Source organism: Protopterus annectens, chromosome 16.part0, assembly GCF_019279795.1.
Source record: "Protopterus annectens isolate FY-2018-M chromosome 16.part0, PAN1.0, whole genome shotgun sequence".
NCBI lineage: Eukaryota > Metazoa > Chordata > Ceratodontiformes > Protopteridae > Protopterus > Protopterus annectens.
Genome location: NC_056750.1, coordinates 259,152,261 through 259,175,680, shown reverse-complemented (window position 1 = coordinate 259,175,680; position 23,420 = coordinate 259,152,261). Strand labels below are relative to the sequence as shown.

Here is a 23,420-nt window from a genome sequence, read left to right as displayed (position 1 = left end):
TGGTTGCTTTTCAAGGCATCTACCAGGAAAAGGCTTCTACAAGCCTACAAGACCCTTGCATCATCTGGGACAAGACTGTAGATCAGCAAACAGGCTGTGCCTTGTTCCTCACCTTAGGATTTGTGCTAATGGTTTGCTTCTGGTGAGAGAAGAAGCAAAGGATCATTGTATCCCAGCAGAGTGAAGCTGTGGTAAGACTAGCACTAGTAGTAGCCAGGCAAATAGACATTCATGCAACTCCCCTCTATTCATCATTCTTGCCAAGATAATTATTTGTTTTTAGTAAGTACTGCTTGATTTGTTTCTAAATTCAGGATATCTGCCTAAATACTTTATCCTTAAATTTTCAGGGTCTACTTATTAGTTTAACCTAAAGTGTTTGGCAGTGCCCTGTATAGACATAGACACCTTGAGGGGCATTTTTCCTGTAAAAGCACGATTGAAATTTCACCAAAACCTACTTGTACACAGGACTAGTTTGCAGTGACAAGCACAGTCCCCAGAGATACAAACTGGATACTCCTGACATTGCTTTATATTCTCACTCTAACTGTCTGATCAATAAAACAGCGTCTGTTGCCATGGATATGAACTTTCCCACTATATCCATTACCAGCCTGGTGGGATATAGGCATCCTGAGGCAATGTAGAAATTTGCCTCATGTTTACTGACAACCACTTAATTCTCAAGCAAACTGATATGGTGTGTGTGAGATGTATTTACACAATGTCACTGGAGGCAAAGCTCTCACATAAAAGTACTCCTAATGTTAATAAGGTTGTCAGTAGTACACATGTTGCGCCCATCACACAATTCAAAGCAGACACATAGACCCACATGCTGAGGCACTTAAATCTAACCTTCCTAAACCACAAAAACCTTTTGTACGAAGTACATATAACAGATACCCTCAGCAACCCCAGATGCACTCTTTCAAAACAACACCCACATCAACACAAACAGCCACATCTCATGGAGCCTGTACGTCTAAGGCCATAAGGCAAGGCACCACACAATCCAGCATTCTGCTCATTGGAGACTCCATCGTTAGACACACTGATGTCCCTCTCACCAGGCTGAATAAGGAGAAAGGTATGGCAATTTGCTTATCTGGGACTAGGATCTGCCACATTGCGAACACACTCAGGTCATTGGACCACAAGTACCAGTATGACTCGGTCATAGTCCATGTGGGTATAAATGACCTGAGTTGTACCTCCCTAGATTATATGAAGAGACACATCATGGAGCTCTCAGAATGTGTCCCAGGCTGGTATGAGCCTAGCAGTGAGCCGCATTTTTACTTTCTCCAAGACTTATGCCACAATACAAATAAAAGATGACTGACTTTAATAATTGGCTTAATTTCTGGTATCATTCTAAGGAGGTGCAATATTTGTCAGCATAGAAGGAGATGGTGAACAGACCACGCAGCTTTGCCTGCTTTCGAATATTAGCTAAAACATTGTCTTCCTCCATAATGCCTTTTTTAGGTAATGCCAAACTGAAAGCACTTCTGACATAGCAAATCAAAACAAAAAAAAGTCTAAAGGTATTACTACTCGATGCTTGAAGTCAAAACAAAAAACTCCACTCCCTAGAAGCTCTCTTCACCCTAGAGAATGCTGACATCTGTGCGGTCACTGAAACATGGTTTAAAGCCACGAAGAGCACATCTACAGTGTAAGCTTATGTCTTCGACACAGACAAGCTGTTACACAGACAGGGACTAAAGGTAGAGGTGTCTTGATTTACATCAGAAATAAATGTACCTCAAAGCTGATCAAACAGGACAATGCACTTGAGATGTTCCACGTTCAAATCAGCATAGGCAAATCCAATACCACTTCTTTTCAACCTACAAGTCCCCCTCTACGACCCAAAAAACCCATACCATGTATTTAAATTTATTGGAAACACTCACTATCAAACCCAATAACATATTAATGGACAACTTTAATTACTCCACTATTAAATGGAAATCCTATATGATATCAAGCGAACAGGCACAGATATTCCTGGATTTTGTAAACATCAACTCCCTGGAACAGATTGTCAATACACCAACCAGAGGTGCAACCATACTGGATCTGGTCCTCACTAATGTGGGAGAGGGCTGCAGACCCCCTAGTGTAATGTCTTCCCTGGTAAGGTCAGACCACACAATGGTCTCCTTTGAAGTAAAAATAAAACCTGGACCTCTAAAACTGGAATATTCAGGAACTACTCTAAGGCTGACTTCTCGCTATTAAGTGATAATGTGGCACCTGGCAAAATTTCAAGCCCCCATAAAACCAGAGAACGCTTCTACTTATGCGTGCTAACAGCTGCATAGAGGCAGCTGTACCCACCAGGAAGAAGTACAGAACTACCTCAAAAAACAAGCCACCCTAGTGGAATCACAAAATTAGTAGGCTGTATAATAGAAGGAAGAAAATCATGGCAAAAATTATGAGGTGCAACACTCAGCATGATTAAAGGACTCTCATCAAACTAAAACAACTGAGAGAACAAATAGTCTACCAATGCCAAATTAGAGGTAAAGTTGGCCTCATAGACAAAGGACAACCACAAGACATTCTTTAGCTATATCCGCAACCTCAAAGGCAGAACACAGTTCTGTGTGCAAAGCTCATTGTAAATAAAGCCACTTGTACTGAACCAGAAGATATAGCAAACCTATTGGCTGATGAATTCAGCTACAACTTTACTCCTCAATCTTCTTTCAGGAAATACCATCCAATATAACAACCCCTGCTATCACTAGAGAACAGGTCCTTAATGCTCTCTGTGATGCCAGGACCACTGCCTCAATTCACCCAGACAGTATCCCAGGATGCTCCTAAATACCATGAAACATGACCTATCTGGCCCTCTTAAATTGCTATTTAACTGTAGCTTCCAAACAGGCTTCATACCTCATGAATGGAGCACAGCAACAGTCATCCCTCTGCACAAAGATGGGTCATCTACAGACCCTGGAAACTACAGACCCATAAGTCTCACTAGTCTTATCTGCAAAGCCGTGGAAAGATGTATCATGGAAATGATCAATAATAATATAATAAACCTCCAGACACTGGACCCAACCCAGTTTGTTTTTTTTCAAGGACAAGTCATGCCTACTCAGCCTGGTGGACTTCTTTGAAAACATCACCAAAGTAATGGATGAGGGCAGAATAGTTCACACTGCCTACCTTGACCTGGCCAAGGCATTTGACACAATACCCCACTTGGGCATTGTTGACAAAATCAAGAGGTTAGATACAAACCTGTATTTCACCTGGTGGATAGCCAGCTGGTTCACAAACAGAACCTAGGAAGATAGAATTTGGGGAGTCCACCTCTACAAAGAGGCCAGTCACAAGTGGAGTCCCTCAGGGAGCAGCCCTTGGATCTCTCCTTTTTGACATTTACTTCCTCTGAAGTCAAGGCCAATGTCTTGGCCCTATGGGCTCACTCCTCTCCCCTACCCTGACCCCAAATTCCACCCACCCCCAGTGCTCCTATACTTATTGCAGAAGTACACACACACCCCTCTTACAACTACCAATCAGATCTCCCTGTCATACACCACACCATCCTACTATCATACTTTCTCCTCCCCAACTCTCACCCTCTTCCACCTCATTCATTAACTAAACCGTATATGTACCAATCTCTTGCACACAGCCACTTCATATACCTACCTCTACCCCCTATCACTTCCGCCACATTTACTCCCCCCCTTCGCAATTAAACTCCTTTCTATACTCCTTCCTACATCTGATCTCCAAGTATGTATACCAAGTATGTATACCTTAATGCTTACCAACCTTCTACTACTTCTTCTCTTACATCATCTCACTGCACCCTATGCACCATTACCCTCCTTCCATAAACACCCCACTAACCCACTCCCAAATGATCAACCTAGCTCAAAGATTGACTTCATTATCTCTCCCTCTTTCCTACCCGCAAACTTTCAACTCCCCAAAATAAAAATACCTCCTTCTTACTCCCTAACTCCAATAAACAAGACAAAGCTTATTAGATACTACCCACTCACATCAAAATCCAAAAGTTTCCCCACTACTATACTTATAGCAGGAGATATTCATCCAAACCCAGGTCCAAACCTGAACCATACCTTTATTCCAAACACTCCTCCCACCTCAGCCCCTCTTACTATTCCCCAAAAACAAATCTCCTTCTATTCTATTAATACCAGAAGCATTCTCAACAAACTTAGTTCCATGCATGGATAGCAAGTTATTCCCCTGATGTCATTGCAGTAACAGAAACATGGCTTAAACCCCACAACCTAGATAAAGATACCCCCCCCCCCCCCAGCTATAACATGATTCGCCTGGACCAAATGAACATAAAGGGTGGGGAGTTGCCATAGTCTATTCTAGTAATCTCACTGTTTCTCTCATCACACATCCAAGGCCATCTTTCTCCCCTGCAGAAACACTGGCAGTTAACCTTAAACTAAACAACTACACTACAATCACTATAGTAGCTACCTACATTCCACCAGGAGAGAATATTCCAATACTGGAAAACATTCTCTCCTATTTGTCCCTGTATATACCAAATGAAACCATCCTCCTTGGTGACACAAACATCAATTGGCTAACCCTTAATAACCCTGGATCCACTCACAATATTAATCTATATGGATTTACATAGCTAATTACTAAGCCAACACACTTTAACAACACCCACACTACAAATATCCTCATAGATTGGATACTTGTCTCAGCTCCATTCAAATATCACAATCCTGAAACTCTCCCTGATTCCCTGAGTGACCACTCACCCATAAAAGTGCTAAGATATACTAGTCACCTCCCAAAACCGCACAAAAGTTTTACTAGGCATAACCTCTCCAATTTTAACCCAGAAACTTTTAACACTCTCATATCCAGAGTAAACTGGGACTTCCTCACTCAGCTTCCCTTAGATGAGGCTGCCATTGCTTTCAATCAGGACAAAAGCTAAAATATCTCCTTGGCTAACAAAAAACAAAAGAACTCTCATGAAGTCTAGAGATAAGTCCTGGAAAAATGGCTACAAACAAAAAATCCTTATGATCTACAAAGATACAAAGAAACCTGGTCAAAAGGCTAATCAACAAAGACAAAAAAGAATTCTACTGTAACCCCCCTACAACACTAAAATCAGACCCAAAAAAGTTCTGGCATACAATCAATCACATGCTCCATCCAGGAAACCCTACCTCACCTGACCCTACCCCAGAAAAGACACCAGTAGAAGCTTGCCAACACCTTCAACACTTACTTTGTGGAATCACTATCCAATCTCTTTAACTCAAATGGCTCCAATAGAAAGAACCCCACAAATCCAGCTTTCTCATCAACAACTCCTTCCAAAATCTTTTCTGTCAAGCCCATCCCCACAACACACATTCATACCTTACTTTCCAAACTTAAACCCTGCTCTGTATCTGCAGATAACATCCCATCCTACTTTCTCCAGTCAGCTGCCCACTCACTTGCCTATCCTATCTCTGTCCTCATTAACCGTTCCATCTCTGAATCTAAAGTACCTTCCACCTGGAAACACTTCTACACCATACCTATCCACAAAGGAGGTAACTCTACTAAATCTCTAACTTTAGGCCTATTGCCATCCTCTCCCCTCTATCTAAAGTTTTTGAAAAGTGCATTCATACTCAAGTCATGGATCATCTCTCTCAGGAAAACCTATTTACACCTACTCAACATGGTTTTCGACCAAAGCATAGTACCTATACGGCACTCCTATCCTTTCTCAATACTGTTTCCTTGGCCAGAGATGACCGTAAACTTATCTCCTGTCTCTTCCTTGACCTCTCTAAGGCATTCAATACCATCTCTCACTCTCTACTATTAAACAAACTGTCCAACCTGAATTTCTCTCATGAAACAGTGGCATGGTTTGAAAGCTATCTAAGAGATAGATTCCAATCTGTAAAATGGGATACTTCTCTATCTACTCCACTACAAATACAAATGGGAGCCCCTCAAGGATCCATTTTAGGGCCATTACTTTTCAACATCTTCACAAACTTGCTCTATACCTCCTGCCCACTCTCCACTGTTATACAATATGCTGATGACTCTACAGTCATAACTATAACTAACTCTCACTCAGAACTCTTAACAGCTACCCAGTCAGCCTTTCACTCGGTAGAAACATGGTTCTCCAACAACCAACTCATCCCAAACCCTAAAAAAACAAAACCCCTACTCTTCCTCCCTAAAACAGCTAACCACATTAAGACCTCCTTCACTATCCAGTCACTCAATAAGACACCAATTGTAGCTGAATCAAGCTCAAAACTCCTTGGTATTACAATCGATGACCAACTAAAATTCAATCTCCACATAAGTAATTGTATCAGGAAAACCCACCTTAAGCTAGGTCTGCTATATAGAAATAACAAATTTCTTACTCAGGAAGCAAGGATAGCCCCCACTCCATGCCTATCTTTTCCCCCCGCTTAACATATTGCTCTCAAATTCTTACTAACCTTAACTCCTCTTATTTCTAGACTTTAAGCTAACACTAAAGGAATATTTCAGTAAGAAATGGATCTGCCACTTCTCAAACCCACCTTGAAAACTTTCCATTCTCAACTTTTCCTAAGCTGTGTACTTCTCTCTGTAATACTCATAGATTCTGGTCAGATTTGAAAAAAAAAAATCACACAACTGATTTTTGTACTTTATATTCCTCTCAGCTTACCTAATATATGTACAACCAATTGTTATCTGTATAAGAATTTGCTGTATTCTATTTGTATAAAATCTGCATTAACTACTTAATGTTATATTTGTATGTACTGGAGCTTTTCTCCCTGGGCCTCTGCTAAAAAAAAGGGCTTCGGCTCAGTCAGACATACCCGGTCGACAAATGTAAAATAAAATTAATAAATAAATGTCAGTGGTTTGTAGCTGTCTAAATATACAGATGATTGCAAAGTAGGAGCTGTCATTGAATCACACACTGACATACACGTTCTCTAGGAAGGGCTGACACAGATAAACAACTGGTGTCAGAGCCATAGACTAAAAAAAAAAAAAAAAGCCAAGAAATGCATAATAGTATCCTTTGGGAAGTTATCCACCCCTGGTAACTATCAAATTGACAACAGACCCCTTGGAGTTGACCCACTGCCACAATCTGTTACATTGCATTATGCTGCTTTTCCATTGTAGGTGGTGGTATGAACTTCTGCCATTTTTGCCATGTACGATAATAGACTCAAATGCTTTTTTACTAAGCTGATATTACATCAGAAGTAAAAATCATATTTATTTCCCCTGAATACATTTTATTTTTCCTCACTGGAGTTATGTCATCTGCCCGGTTTAGACTTGTATGAAGTAAGTTCCATAAAGATGCATTTATTTACACATGAGAATACCAGTCAACTATGATTTGTAGTTGAAGATCATACCCTGTTATTCTTAGAAGTTTATTGTAATATTTAATATGGGTACAGAAAGAATTTCTAGGTACCACCAGTAGTTTCATACAACCATGTGAGTACTATCTTTTTTCATACGTTTTGCAGCAGACGAGTTTTGCAGTTTTTTTAGGCTAAAAAACTCTGGCTGCATTTAAATCTTAACAGCATATTTTTATTATATAAGAGAGTAAATAATTTTCTTCCTATAACAAATGATGATTTCTCATTTTACATAATAAATATACACGCTTTACTTGTTTTGACGAGCATACACATAAATGGTATTCCACTGTATGCCTTCCATAAAAGCTGTTAGGCTCTGCACAACACAGTGGCATTGAAATGCAAATTTTATAAAAGTATGTATAAAAGTAGAGAGACAGATTGTAGTTTTGAATTTAGGGAGAAATTTTGATCAGAATGACTTTTGAAAATGAGAACTTGCAACATTTACCAGTCAGTCAGTTGGAAACAAATATAGGTTTTGGTTCTGTTTGGGGTTAAGTATAATTTATCAAAAACATAAACGTATATAAAGCTGGTGTAATTTCACACCCAGAACTAGTATTTCTGCATAAAATGATCTTGTAGGTTCTTACTAAGCTTACTGCCAAACAGACTATCGAGATATTCGTCCTCATCACCCATTAATAATAGTTGGAGACTAGCAGCTTCTCCATTAAGTAGACTTTCTCCTCATGTACCCAGTGAAAATGTATGATCTTTTTAGTGTTTTATGTGCTGAGGCATGAAAATTACACTGACATTTTTTTTTCACAAATGTTTAAGATGCATCTGCTTCATTGCCTCAGAGTTGGAGCCCAATCTAAGTTTGCCACCTTACTGTACAAATTTACTCAGAATGTCCAGATTTTACGCCTCGTATTTTTGCTCTGTTCCTCATGAAATATGTGGTTATCTGGCAAATCACTGAGGATTTAAGTTACTAAATAATGACATACATTTGAGATTTAGACTTCATATCCTTCAGAAAATGCATGGTAACACATCCTGTTGTTCTAGCAATGCTCTAAGTTTACAAGAGCAATATTTAATCTGTCCTTATTTTTGAGCTTTTGCCATTCCCCCTCTCCCATTATTTTAGGCTTTTTCTAGATTTCTTGCACTAAGAGGTTGAGAGGTATGAATCTAAGGTGGTTTCATAAGCAATTATGACAGTAGCATTCTTTGAAAATTTCAAGGAAACATGTTTAAACCGTTTAGGAGATGCAGGATTTATTTGCATACAGACAAACAGATAAAAGTTATTTTGACACAATCCTTTGAAAAATGATCAGTCCTTAAGGGGCTAAGGAAGACCATTCAAAATAACTAAAGTAAGTTTGCTAATACAAGAAGAGAAACAATATTATAAAAAGCAAAATTAATTTTTCAGGGATAACGTATAATTTACACCTGCCTAAACTATCTTTAAGTGACAACTAGAATAATGAAAACTGAAAGCATACGTGATTTAACTGAGTACATATAACACAGATGTAATGGTGGCGAATGGAGGAAATCAGAAGAACCTGAAATTGAGATAGAAGGGAAAATACTGAAAACAGGTTAACAATTTCAGGTGTCTGTGAGAGGTGGTTGAGAAGAAGGGAAGTCTGAGGAGGTCCATCAGAGGGGATGTAGCCACCTGGCACAATGTGTCAGGTGTTAGCGTATGACAGAAGAATGTCAAAAGAAGCTAAAACGTAAGGCATACAACAGTGGTGCGACCAGTACTTCTGTGTGGTACTGAAACCTAGACAGTAAAGGCAGAGAGGCTGAAGAAACTAGAGATGATGGAGATGAAGTGCCTGAGATAGGTGGTAGAATGCACACTGTTGGACAGACAGAGAAATGAAGACATCAGGGCAGAAGCCAGCATAGCTTCAATTGCAGAGATGGTCACAGAGAACGGATTATGTTGGTTCAGACATGTGCTGAAAAGCAGTAGATAATCAGGTGAAGAAGATTTGGGACAGACATGAAGAAGGCAAAAGTATGTAGGGGCATCCTGGCAAAGAGGGGGATAGATTGTGTATGATAAGACCTGCGAGAGTCAGACATGACTGTTGAAGGTAGGAGACTAGCATTGAATAGAGAGAGATGGCCACAGTTTACACTACATGTCAACCCCATGTAGCAAATGGGCAAAAGGGGAGGGGGTTGATGAGAGGGTGAACTAGAATAGTTAAACAGATACAGGTACATTAATAGAAAATAAAACAGACCGCAGTAATACTTTTGTTTTCATGCAGTATATACATTCCTTTTTAACAATTGTTCACTCTGATATTACAGAAATTGCCCAGTTCCTGCCTTGCCTTAAACCTCACTCCTCCACCTGCCAAACATTCTGCATGCATTGTTCACACTGATTATATTTGCTTCTATGTAATTTGCTCTCTCGGTTTTCTAAAGATCCCACTTCCAGTTATTTTATCTCCTTTCCAATATTCAATACTTCAGTTGCAGTTCATTTAGGTTTTGATTTCTATTTTCTAGTAGTAGCTTTTTGGGCAGCTAGTAGCATTAACGCCACCATTAATAGCATCATCAGCTTACATTCTACCTCCGTATGGATCATCGTTGTTTAGGTTAATGTCAGATGTTTGCCCCCCCCCCCCCCCCCCCTCCACAAAACCACACTGATCCAACTCAGGTTTGACAACAGCTTTGCCATTCTTTTAGCTGTATAGTCATGGTTTAAAATTTAATTTTGGCTGTGGAAAGTCTTTGCCCTCGTTGGGTAATATAGCCACCACAACTTTCTTCCAAGATGCTAGTATGTTCCCACCTTTCAAAATATTGTTAAACAATACCTTCCAGATCTGTATCACTTTTTTTCCTCCTAAATCCAAACTTCCGCAGGAATACCATTTGTTCTTGGAGACTTCCCAGTTCATTTGACTATACATCACCAAAACAGCCTGTTTTTTTTTTTTTTTTTTTTTTTTTTTAACTATACATAAGCATTTTTATCTCAATTCTTCCCGTCTTAGCCTGCCTAAGGGATTTTTAGATAAAACGTTAGGAAAGTCAGGGATATATCAAAAGATGAAACAATTCTTCCAGAAATTAACTTGTAAAGGTGACCAGCCATCCAAAGGAGGGGCTGTAAAGAATATCTGATCAGTTTACTGTATTTGATAATGAGGTACTGGATACAGAGGTTTAGTGATCAGTGACCACAGTTAAGTATAAGTAGTGATTAATTGTATTGTGATGTTCTGCTGGATTTTGAAAAGTTTAAAAAAGTTAACCCATTTTTTTTTTCTGTTTGGTTTGTGTATTTTTATGTAGCTCACAGACCAAGGCTTACTGAAGAGTTTGTCCTCAAATTTTAATGTTATGCAGCAAGTGCTGGAGGAGGCAAGTTGTTTGCTGAAGCTCCTGTGGAGAGTGTCACTCCCACCCAGTGTTATGCAGCTCAAACAGGTAAGCCATGGCACTTAACATCAGGGCCACATCTGATTTTATTGAGTCACTGTAAGTTGATACAGGTAGTTTTAAAATCTATCCAAGCAGGGGAAGGGAAAAGCAATTTCAAGAGATTCTGAGTCATACTACCATATTGAGCTGTGAATATTATGAGGAGTAACTGGAACTTATTACTTCCTTCCTAGCATCATTAGCAAAAATAGAGCTTGATCTTGTTTTAATTTTAGTCTGCCACCCACCTGTTGCATTACAGTGGTCAGTGTGGAATATTAGAAAAAACTGTTAAAATGGTTGACATTTTTCCCATAGAAAAAATATACTGTGTATATTTAGATACATTGCTCTGGGCATAAATATAAATGAAGTGTACTGGCTACCTAGTTACCAAGCTGGACAGCTTCATTCTCTGAATCTGGCTAGCCATCTGATTTAAAAGTCACAAATACCTTCCCCATGTCACTTGTGTATAGCTCGTGGAGGATCTGTTTTAAGAACTCTTACATTCTTTCAGCATCATTACTTGCATATATAGTGTTATGTGAGCATTTGTGTTGTTAAATGGTCTTGTGAATCCATTTACTGTTTGTTCTGGGACATTGCGGCGCTAATGCAGAAATTAGTTGTAGAATCTGCTGACAATATGTCTTGTTTGCGTGCCCACCAACAACCAATTTCTTTTGTTCTTTCATTGTAATGCAGCACATTCTCAAAGTTGATGTCAGCCATCATGCAGTCTTTGTAGTGTCTGTAGTCATCAAGTGGCATTTTGTCAGAAAATATTCCCATTGCATCGTGTTGGGGCTTGGCATCCATTAGATGCCTCCACTTGACAGTACTAGCAATATATTTATAATAAGGAGAGTGGTTCTTCCCTTCTTTCGATACTGAAATAAGATATTCATCAGGACACCAAAAACAATACTACAGTTTTGTGGTGTCCAACAGACAAACTAAACCCACCTGCTTGAGTTGCTGCTAGCGCAGGTGGATACAAGAGATTCCATGCCACGTATCAGAAATAGTAAGGGAAGATCCCAGATGCCCTGGCCAGATTTTCCCTAGTAGTATAAATACCACCTTGGGTTGCCCCTGTAAAGAGACTACTGACCTAGGGGGATTAAATTGGTTGTAAAAAAAAAAAAAAAAAAAAAAAAACATTTTAGGTTCTTTGTATCCACTCACAGCCTTGATAGGTTCCCTCTGAAGTAAGTTTCCACTAGCCCTAAAATAGAAATTTAGCACCGTAGTACTTGCCCAGATCTCACACACGTGGCAGCAGCTTCTGGTACATCTGTTTGCACCCTAGTAGAGTTACCAGGTGTTAATATTTTGTACTTCATACACATCACAACTCTTAAACCTGAGATGTTTTGACTACAGGATGAAGTCATCAACTGCATTGCACATTCCATTTAGTTCAGAAACTATTGCTGAAATTAAATTTAGTTGTGATGGCTCCTTTTTTTGGTCAAAATCACTTTGCTTCAGCATGTTGCCGCAAAATAACACATCTGAAAAGTTTCAGTGCCATTGTTTCAGAATCTGATAATCTTGCAACAGGAAAAGGGTTTTCATTACATGCTGATGTCTTTTAGGCTAACAGTCTGAAGGATTTGATGTTAATCCCTTATGGTTGTTTTCTGATGATGTTTTTTATGTATTAACAAAATCCAGTAGACTTTCAATGAAAAAAATCTAATTTAGGAAGATGGAAAATGCTGTCTTGTTCCATGTTGAATGTCAGGACCCCTTTTTTATTTTTAGCGTGAGATTTTTTACAATATTTGTTCAGTACTGGGGCTGGTCTTTTATTTTCCTTACTCCTCTGAGGTTGCCATTTCTGTCTTCTTAATTAAAAAAAAAAAAAAAACACACACGCAAGGCCACAGAGATTTCAACAAATCCAGCTGAACAACTTGAATCTTAATATTAGCACTTTTGTTTTATTTTATAATAAAACTTATTCAGATGAAGTGAACCAAACATACACTGTTTAAATACAATTCTAAAAAGGTCATGTGACAACTTTTTTAAAATTATATCGTGTGACAGCTGAATTTCCTGAACAAATCATGCATTAAGGCAACATGTTCAATAAGTTAAAAACTGAAGTAAACAAAAATCAAAAGCTGAATATCTGAATACACAAATCTGTAAACTTTCTTTTACCATACAATAATAAATAGTTTTATGTAAGTACAGTCATTAAAATATCAGCACTGCCCTTTTTTCTACATAGGCAAAAACTGAGCGCAAGTTCAAGTTCAAAGAAAGAATTGGTGAACATCTATATGGCATTAAGAAAAGGAAAACGAACAATGACCTAGCCAAACACTTAATGGAATGGCCAGACCACATTTTTAAATTTGCAGTTCTAGAAAAGGTAACCCCTAGTGAATGTGACGGCCCATGGCAACTTAAGTTAGAAGAACATCAGTTATATTGGCAGCTCACACTTAATGCACGTTCTTGGCCAGGGATTAATGACCAGATTTTTATTAGCTGTCTTTTAAAACTAAGAGCTTTAGGAAAATGATATTGGCACCTTTTTTATCAGACAGATTTTCTCAGTATAGCATTTATTATTTAACAATTGCTCTTACATAAAACTATTTATTACTGTATGGTAAAAGAAAGTCTACAGGTTTGTGAGCTGTGCCAAGAAAGACTCCAAAAAACACTCCTCAACCGATTATGGATGTGACAGTAGTGATACCTCCTTCCAGAAGCAGATAAAAAAATGATGCTCCAAAGAACAGAAACCACTAAAACATGTTCCTTAAAAGCCAATACAAATGAATGATGTTATTAATATAAAGTGTTTTCTGACTAATAAAAAAAGTCTAAGGAAGGATTAAGCCATTTTGTATGGTTTTCCCAGTTATCAGTTAACAAGTTGTTGGTCAATTTATATGCATTTTTATGTTACTGGACCTTTTAAATTTCACTGTTTGTATAAATGAGAGATTTTGTAATGTTTGTTTATTTTCCGATTAAGTTTTCTGATGAGTAGCGACTGTTAACTTTTTAGTATAGTAATAGTTTTTCAGCCTGTGTCTTCCTTCGATGCAGTGGTTTTAGTTAAATGTGACAGTTCTGTTTGTGTGCACAGAATCCAGTTTGTACAAACCCAGTGGTCTTAAGGCACAAACTCCATGGAGAGTCGCATCTTTCTTCCATGGCTGGCTTTTAAGAAATAATATGTTTTAGTGTTTTTTGTTCTTTGGAGCATCATTTTCTCATTTTTGGGGTCTTTCTTGACACAGCACAGACAGTATCCCTGCAGAAGAAAATTGTGTATTGTCCTGAAGCTTTAGACAGCATGCTTAATTGTCTAAGTTGGCAAGTATCTTTTGCAAGATAACATTTTAATTTAACGGGAGAACATGGTGAATATGTGCTATATAAAGATGGAGAATGGTAGGGGTCAGGTTTCAGTTACTTTGCAGGAAACATTAATTTCTCCCTTGTTGTAAAGGGGCTGTTTTTTGTTGGTCAGCGTCTTATGGGCTTCACATGTAACCGCTTTCTCACTTTTTCTGCCACATGGTTGCAGTGGGTAAGCGGATGCTTCTGGAGAACATTGGTATAAATGTCTTTCAGGCAGGGGTATGCTAAAGATGACGGTGTCAGCAACAAAGCAGAATTTTATGCTTTCGTTCTTTACCCTCAAAAGCCAGAATCTGGTGTCTTTGTTCAAGGTTTCCCATCTGTACTACTCCTTCAATCTCCTTTTGAAGGCCAAGAAAGAAAATGCCAGAATGATTTTTACAAGTTCCATTCTGGCTCGGAGAACTGCAGCTCTGCTTTGGGGAGTTTCATGTCCATCAGCTCTAGTCCAGCACCTGAAACTTTCCCAGACTACCTTAGTCTGACCCCTTTTCCTACAGTACCAGTACCTAAGGATCCATCTCCATATCTCTTTAGCCACACATTTTATTTAGTCACAACTTTAATCTAACCCAGACTATCATTTTTGCGGAGTGTATTTTGTCTCTTCTGACCTTTAACAGTTTGGACCCTGTCAGGTTATCATATTTCATGTTATTCCTTATCACAAAAGAAATGTTATGTTTAGTGAAGTCAAGCTCCCTTATGTTTTTGTGCCTTTTTCCATGTTTGTAAACCATTTTTTTCTGTTTGCCTATGCTAAATTCCTAAGCCTTTCATAAATGCAGATAAAAGGGCTAAAATTCTGTGTAGCAACATAAACACAGTGAATATGTTGTGTGTTTATCACAGGTGCATTGTTTTCAGAAGAGAGTCTCATTTGTTTTGCTTTCAAGCCTAACACTTTGAAAAAAAGGAAAATAGGCTTAGTTAAGAACAGGAAAAAAAATGAACACAGGCACTTAAGAATGACTCCGCTTATTCTAAACCAGCAGTAAAATAGTTTACTGAATGAACGGCAAAAACAGTTGTTGTTGTCTTTCGGCTTTTCCCGGTTAGGGGTCGCCACAGCGGAACTCCGGTCCGCTAATGATTAGCAGTAGATTTTCACGAATGCCGAGGTACCAGCTCGATGTTCAACCTTCAACGAAGGCACGCCCAATTACGCATGTCTTTCGAACTCCCACCCAACCGCTGGGAGGACATGCAGACTCCACACAGAAGGCACTCCCCGCACTCCAGCCGAGAATCGAACGGGAGAACCTCTTGCTGTGAGGCAACAATGCTACCCCTGCACCACCGCGGATGTAGAATGGCAAAAACAGTAAAAAAAAAAAAAAAAAAAAAAAAAAACACTTCAAATGTTTAGAACAGCATACGACTACCCCTGATTTCAGATACATTTTCCTCTACTTTTAAGTCAGATTCTCCAGATCAATTAAGAAGAAAGATTGCTTCAGAAAAGAATGCTGTTTCTATAGCTGAAATGCCTTAAGTCTTCTGAGGTTACTGCTATGTCTAAGTATCATGATGAATGATTTGCTTGTTGAGCCTGTTCCGTTTAAGCTTAAACACATACGAGGGCCATCTCTTAAGAGAACCCCCAGTCTATCTGATTCTGACAGTGTCTCCTTTGTGCTGGGGAGTCCTTTGCTTTGTAAGCTTGTCCATCCTGTAGCAGGTCTGGCTCTGTTTGAATTGGACTTCAAGAGGATGTGACAGATTTTCTACAGTGTGCAGCAAATGTGATCTCCATTGTCTTCCCCCCATTAAGGTTGGAGACCTAACTGCACCTTTTTTGACTTGTTTTGTGACTTGGGTCCTGATCTTTCCTCATTGAGGCTATTCAAACCTCATTTCTTTGAAGACCATTAGCTGACCCATTGTCAAGGATATCCGTACAGATGGCCCTAATAGGGTTGTTGCCTTTATCCTCCATTGACCCATTGCCAATGCTGCTGTGACATCAGAGTTGCTGACCTTGAATCTCTGTGTTGATGCCTCTTTTTATGAGGATAGATTTACTGCAGTCCTCCTTGCTTCTGCCCTCTTCAGAACAGAGTATTCCTTTCCCAGGTCAATGTCAAGGCACCTTGCCTAGACTAGATTGCTGGTGTGTGTTTAAACCACCATGATTGGCATTGACTCGTTAGTCATTGCTGGGCAAAACTCTCTTGACTTTGGTCTCAAGGACTGTGTTATCTGGTATCAAGCCTTTGAAGTTTGAGGCCTCGGTCTCTGGAACGGGTTCAGTGCTAGCCTGGTTGTTGACGATGCAAGCCTCTTTGCATGATCCCCTTCCCCCTCAACAGTGCGAAGTGTGATTTACAGATACCTCACTTGGCTGCTGCTTTTGCCATCTTACTCCTTAACTAACTTCCAGAATGGCTGTGCTCCTGGAAAAGATCAGTCACAGAGTAACCAGAGAAAATGTACTTCCTCTGGAGGACGGCAGTCTTGACTTTTTGAGTCTATGCCTGAATTCTACTTTTTGGAGGAAGTTGCTCATCTGTCACGCCACCTTATGGCCTGGGTGTAGGGGCATCACATGTGACAGATGGAGTTAGGGCCATAGAATCCAGAGACTGTTCCCTTCCATTTTGACCATTTCCAGTACCTGCATCTCCTTAGCATCTCACTTTGTCAAAGAACTGCAGCCCAACTAGAGGGGTGAAGCATGATCAAAAAAAGCCTTCTAAGAGGTCCCACCAGACCAGGAAGGACTAGGGTTTTGCTCAGGTAGGTTTGTAGAACAAAAAAAAAAAAAACAAAAAAACAGCAGGCTCGTGCCCAATTTGAGGAACCTAAATCAGCACAGTCCCGAGTGCACTTTTGTATGGTTACTGTACAATTAATCCTTCCCTATATACCCAAAGTAGGCTGGAATGTGTCCTTTGGACTGCCAGGACACCTACAATACATACCAGAATTATCAAAAAATCCAAGAAATTCCTATTATTCCTGATAGGGACCAATTGTTTCAGTTCTACATCCTGACATCTTGTTTGAGTACAGTCCTCAGGGTGTTCGACTGCACATTGGTAGTGGCATTTCCTCCCAAGCAGCAATGTTCTTCAGTTTTTCCCTGCCTAGTTGAATAGCTTCTTGCATCCCCAAATATGAATAAGTCTTATTGCCTCTGGAATTCACTTCTCATACTTTTCTAGTCTTTGGGAATTATGATGACCTTCGCAGTCCTTCTCGATGCCTATGCAGTTGATCATCTTTTATAGGCTGCATTCTGGACACACTGTCTAACCTTTCTTCCACCAGCCAAGGTCCAGTCCATCAGATTCACAGTTTTACAGGAAATCCAGAGCAGTTCAGTCCCTGCATCTCTCTCTTCAAACTCTGGGTCTCAAAGTTCTGTAGTTCATGATGGTTCTTTGTTGGACCCTCAAGGTTCAATGGATAAGCCAAGTGCTAAGAGCACATCCCATGATAGACTGTCAAGTACATCCTGTCTCTGGGCAGAATGTTTCAAGCCCTGGTTTCCCTCAAGTGTGTGTGTGTGTGTGTGTGTGTGTGTGTGTGTGTGTGTGTGTGTGTGTGTGTGTGTGTGTGTGTGTGTGTGTGTGTGTGTGTGTGTGTGTTGGTGGGGGGGGGGGTCATTATCTGGAGAAGATGGTCCAAAGAATTAAGTCATGAGTCCAGTCTGCATATCTTTATGGAATTGTGGGGAAGTCCTTCTCACCTTAACTGCTTTTCAGGTCTTTCTTCCCACCAGTGTGATTTTTATTCCTTTGGACAATGTAGCAGTGATTTTAGTATGTAGGCAAGTGGGGGTGGGAACTCTTTCTGTGTCCTCTTTGCTGGTTGGGCAAGAGAGTATGGGAATGGACCTATGCCCCCAATCACTTTTTTATCTTTTCCATCCTGAGACAAGAGAGTTCTCTACAAAATAAGCTCAGTTGCTGACTTTTGATACCCCCAGATTGGTCTATCAGTTTGTCAGCAGCACAGACTCTCTTCTGTGTCTTGGAGAAAGTCTTGTTGTGATCTTTTTGCATCTTCAACCAACTTCAAGAGCAGCAACTTTTTTACCTTATTCCTCCTCCACCAGGATGCTGCCTATATATATGCACTTCTATAGAAGAGGCCTTGAGACAGGTGTACACTCATCCAAAAGTGACACTGGGACTCCGTTTACACCTTTCCCCGTTTTAACAAGACAGCCATTATTGGCATTATTGCTGCAGTAGCCATAGCTCTATGGTTTATATCTTGTTAAGAATATAACAGCCAGACAGTTTTTAAAACTTCAGGATACCTTCCATGTGCCCACACCTTGGACTGAGCTGTCTAAAAAGGCAGATTTGGGCACCAAACTATTTAGAGCATTTCTGCCACCAAAGAACTGTCCTGTTTGGGCTATCTGGGATTGACTGTTAACTAACACATCTGATGATGTAAATCATTCATTCATTCCTTACTGGTGGGTCTTGGTTCAGAGCTCAGAACTGACTTGGCCAACACAACAAGCTCGTGCCAGCCAAAAAACTCTCTAGCTAAGTCATACCCATAGTGCCCCTCTACTCCTGTCTTCAGATCTTGTTTGCCACGTACTTCACAAGATGTGCCAAGCCAGCTCTCAGCTAAGTAGTAGATATTTTTCTAGTCTCCTTAATAATTTCCCTTTTATCTTCGACAGTTTCTCTTGCCTGTTTTTGTTCTTGAGTGTTTTTTGTCTTCCCTTTCTTACCTTTTTGGTATTATTAGTACCGTTGTTGGTATGGGCTCCTCCCTTACCTTTGTGGTAATTGTAATACCATTATTGGAATCCCCCCCTTCTTTCTGTCCTATCCTTCCAAAGAAAAAAAAGAAGAAATTATTTCAATATGTGTGTGTGTTTGCCTCTTCGGCACTGTATTGGGGATTTGACAAATTAGCATGTCTTATTTCTCAAAGTTGTGACTAATTTGTATCCCAATATGTGTGATAAGGGGACAACCGGGTTCAAGCAGTGTGCGATAAATGTGGGCGAAAGATGCCCAACTCTGATGGGCATCTTTCGTGTGTCTACTGTGGAGTTCCTCACCTTCAGGTTCAGCCACCGTGTGACCTTTGCAAAGGATTTACCCCTCGCACTTTGGCAGAGTGCAAAAATAAATTTATACTGAAGGGGATTACTAAAAACTTATTTTTCAGTGGCCCTTTCTGAGGCAGAGGTCTCACCACCTTCAAAGAAAGAAAGTAAAAAGAGAAGCCGTTTGGTTCAGACATCTCCAAGTTCCAAGGAACCGAAATCTTCTCAGACCATTTCTGAACCAAAGACTAAATTGCCAAAATTGTCAGCACCAGCTCTCTCGGCACCTGAGACTGCAGCTGTCTCTACGGTGCCGAAGTCAACGCCTTCTATGGAACCAACTACTGTAATGCCTACTTCTGTACCGATAATTCCCTCGGTACCAGATACAATTTCAGCACCTACAATGATTTCTCCCACGCATGGGTCCTTCAACCTCGGTGCCGAGAACTGAAATTTTACCCAGGACCCAAATATTCAGTGAGAATTGATCCATGTTCTTCTTGTTTCACTGTTGCAGTCATTACATTTGGGTTATCTGCTTGCAGTAGCCCTCAGTCGGCCTGATTAACAAAGTCTTGGGTCCTGCGTCGGTTGCTGTCCCTTCTTCCATGACTTCAGGTCATCAGGGGTATAAAACATTGCAGCCGACACCATTACATCAGTCTTTCTTGCCGTGCAGTGCCCGAAGCAGAAGCAGTTCGCAAGTGCCGGTCTGCAGACTCCTGAAATTTTCGTTTTCGAGTTTCAGAACCAAAGTCTTCAACTAAAGCTAAGTACCCCGTTGGGGAAACTTTTTCTTGCTCCTTACCGATGTCCATAAAAGTTAATAATTGCATTACTTGTGGAAAGCAAATACCTCATAAAGATTTTCATTCGTACTGTATTCCTTGCTTAGGCTCTGACCACGACATACCTTGCTGTCTGTTTTGTGCTCTATTTAATCAGCGCACTATCCGTCGTCTGTATATTTTCGCCTCTAAATATTTCGGTTCTCGGTTTAATTAGCCAGAAATGTCGTCGTTTAGCCATCCGACTACCAGAATTAAATCGCAAAGATAAAGACAAAGACAGGCCGCTTAGGTCCAAAACTGCCAACGACACTTCTAAGCCAGTCGCCAGTTCGCCGGTACTCGGTGAGGCGCTTTCACAGCCCCTGATACCCACTACTTCTGATTCCTAGGCCTCTACTGAGACTCGTACGGAGTCCGGTATGCCACGAGATGCTTCAACTATGGAACCCGCGGATTTCTCTACCTTGGATGGGTCTGGAGCCGCTGTGCAGGCACCGGCTTCTGAGGGTGTATTCAGGCCTACGGACTTGCATATTAAACCGACACCTCCTTCTTCATTTAGGCTTAAATCTTGAACCATGCCTAAAAAAACGGTGCCCAGGCCACATACTCAGGCCTCTATACCTAAAAAAACAAATAAGAATGGCTGAAGATTTTATAACTCTAATCAGGGGAAGCCAACCTCCCCCTTCTAAGAGACCCAAGATTGAAGTTGTTTATGAATCTTCTGACTAGGATTCTGATTTTTCTGATTCTTCTGATGATCTGGATTTGCCCTTATCTACTCATGAGGATTCTGATGCAGAGGACTGTATTCCCTCTGCTTCCCCTCCAGAGGATTTTTCTTTTTGTATAACCTTACATACTCTAAGGGACCATTTCCACTGGGAAAGCCAGGATTTTTCAGATTCAAAAAAAGAGGCTTAGGTATTTCTTGCTCCTGCCTCAGCATAGGCCCTTAGCTATTCCTCCTGTACTAGACATTGATGATGATGCTTTTCGGAATCTAGTTTGGCACCTGATTCTTTGCCTCCTGCTCCCAGAAAACCTGATGGATATTACAGGGTTCCTGATTCTCACAAGTTCCTTTTTACAAAAACCTATTGCGGATCCAGAGGCTATTTCACAGGGACCCAAGGGCATTAAGGCTTCTATTGCTAAAAATCCTACCCCTTCTGATAAAGACTCCAGGGCGCTGAACAGATGGGGTAAGAAGGTTTACACTTCTGCAACCTTGGCCATTAGGGCTTTAAACTGCCAGTTTCATATGTTAAAATATCAGCAACATGTTATTGGATTGCTTAAACAGAAAATGATGTTGATTCCTGACTGTGCGGAAAATAAAGAATTTTACAGGATTTAATGCATTCTGCTGAACAGGTTGGAAAAATGTAGATTTGATTCATTAGAGGCCTCTTGCAGGGCTGCTGTTACTGGGTCTATGCTCAGAAGGCATGCTTGGCTTAAGGAGCAATCTTTGCCTGATCATGTTAAAGCTAAATTGTTGGATGCTCCCTTAAATCAGAACCGCTTGTTTGGCAACAAGGCTGAGGAAGTTCTTAAAAAGATGGAAGATAAAGCTAAATCTATGCAAACTGTTTAAGATTTCTTATAAGTTCAGCCTCCTAGATTTAGTAGTCACTGGCCCTCTAAGAATTGGTCCTTTCCAGCCCCTTCCAGGTCTTCTCAAGACAAACCCAGACACAGCAGAAACCTCAGGTTTCAGTCAAAGGGGACACACAAGACTAATCAGTGGGGGGTTTCCGCACCCAAATCAGGGAGTAGTAAGACTGCCCCCTATGGAAAACTGTCTTAATGACTTGCTTTTAAAACTTCCAAGCACTTCCCAACTGAATGCTCCTTTGGGTGGAAAAATTGGTCTGCAGGCCAAAAACTGGGAACTCATTACTCAGGACAAATGTGTTTTAAATGTAGTGTCCCAAGGATATAGATTTCACTTCCACACCTTACCAACACCAAGCGGGTGGCCAGATCTACCCCCAAATCAGTGGGCAAAGGCCCAAAATCAAGTACTCTCTCTCTCTCTTAAGCATGGGGACTATTCAGTTGGTACCAGAAGAGGAAAAAAATACAAGGTTTCTATTCGAGTCTTTTCCTGGTACCCAGAAAAGACAATACATGGCGTCCTATCCTGGAGCTTTCTATTCTAAACACCTTTCTGGTGATTCCAAAATTCAGAATGCTGACTCTTCACCAGCTGCTTCCTATGCTAGGCAAGGATGCATGTTTGGCAACACTAGACTTAAAAGAAGCATACCTGCACATCCCTATCAGGGAGTCTTGCAGAAGATACCTACGCTTCAAAGCAAGCTACCACACCTTACCAACACCAGGTGGGTGGCCCGATCTACCCCCAAATCAGTGGGCAAAGGCCCAAAATCAAGTACTCTCTCTCTCTCTCTTAAGCATGAGGGCTATTCAATTGGTACCAGAAGAGGAAAACAGACAAGGTTTCTATTCGAGTCTTTTCCTGGTACCCAGAAAAGGCAATACATGGCGTTCTATCCTGGAGCTTTCTATTCTAAACACCTTTCTGGTGATTCCAAAATTCAGAATGCTGACTCTTCACCAGCTGCTTCCTATGCTAGGCAAGGATTCATGGTTGGCAACACTAGACTTAAGAGAAGCATACCTGCACATCCCTATCAGAGAGTCTTGCATATAGATATTCTTATATACAATGTATTTATTTATTCATTTCATATTAATGTATTCATATTTTTATTTAGAATTTTAATTGTTTTTTTATATGTGATTTTTATATAACCATACAAAGGCTATCTGATTGAAATTGTCACACTTACAGATATATATACCTTTAATTAATTAATTAGACAGTTAAGTATTTCGGATAAAGTCCTATAAGGTGATTGGCCTTCATTCTTAAATGTGCTTAGTATAAATTAGTAACTGCTCCAGTATGTTATTAACTCTGAAGAAACCCACGGTGGAGGTGGGTGAAAGCGCTCAGTTCTTTGTGTGTAATAAAAGGTTAAAAGGTTCTTGTCTCGTGGATCCAAGTAGCGTCTTACTTACATTTTTTACTAGTTTGGTTTTTTGTTTTATGTCGTATCAAATATTCAAATATACCCATACCTGGACGATTGTCTAATTCAGGCAGAAAGCAAGGACAGTCTTTTGAATCATCTGGCCTTTGTTCAAAGGGTACTGACTTGTCTGGGGTTCACCATAAACGAAAATAAATCCCACCTTGGTACCCTGTCAACAAATTATGTTCCTGGGAGCAAGCTTGAATACAACTTCCCAGATGGCTTTCCTCCCGCCAGA

General features: G+C 40.2%; 1 protein-coding gene across 5 annotated transcripts in view; it reads left to right on the top strand.

Annotated features, from left to right (window-relative positions):
• The window catches only part of LOC122791042 (myomegalin-like), a 3,200,315-nt gene that overhangs the window by 3,049,774 nt on the left and 127,121 nt on the right, over nucleotides 1–23,420 (top strand). For all 5 annotated transcript variants that reach the window (XM_044058817.1, XM_044058818.1, XM_044058820.1 and 2 more), the window contains one exon: nucleotides 10,764–10,898. In XM_044058817.1, coding sequence (XP_043914752.1) covers nucleotides 10,764–10,898 — 135 coding nt within the window. The remainder of the gene's footprint in view (nucleotides 1–10,763; nucleotides 10,899–23,420) is intronic.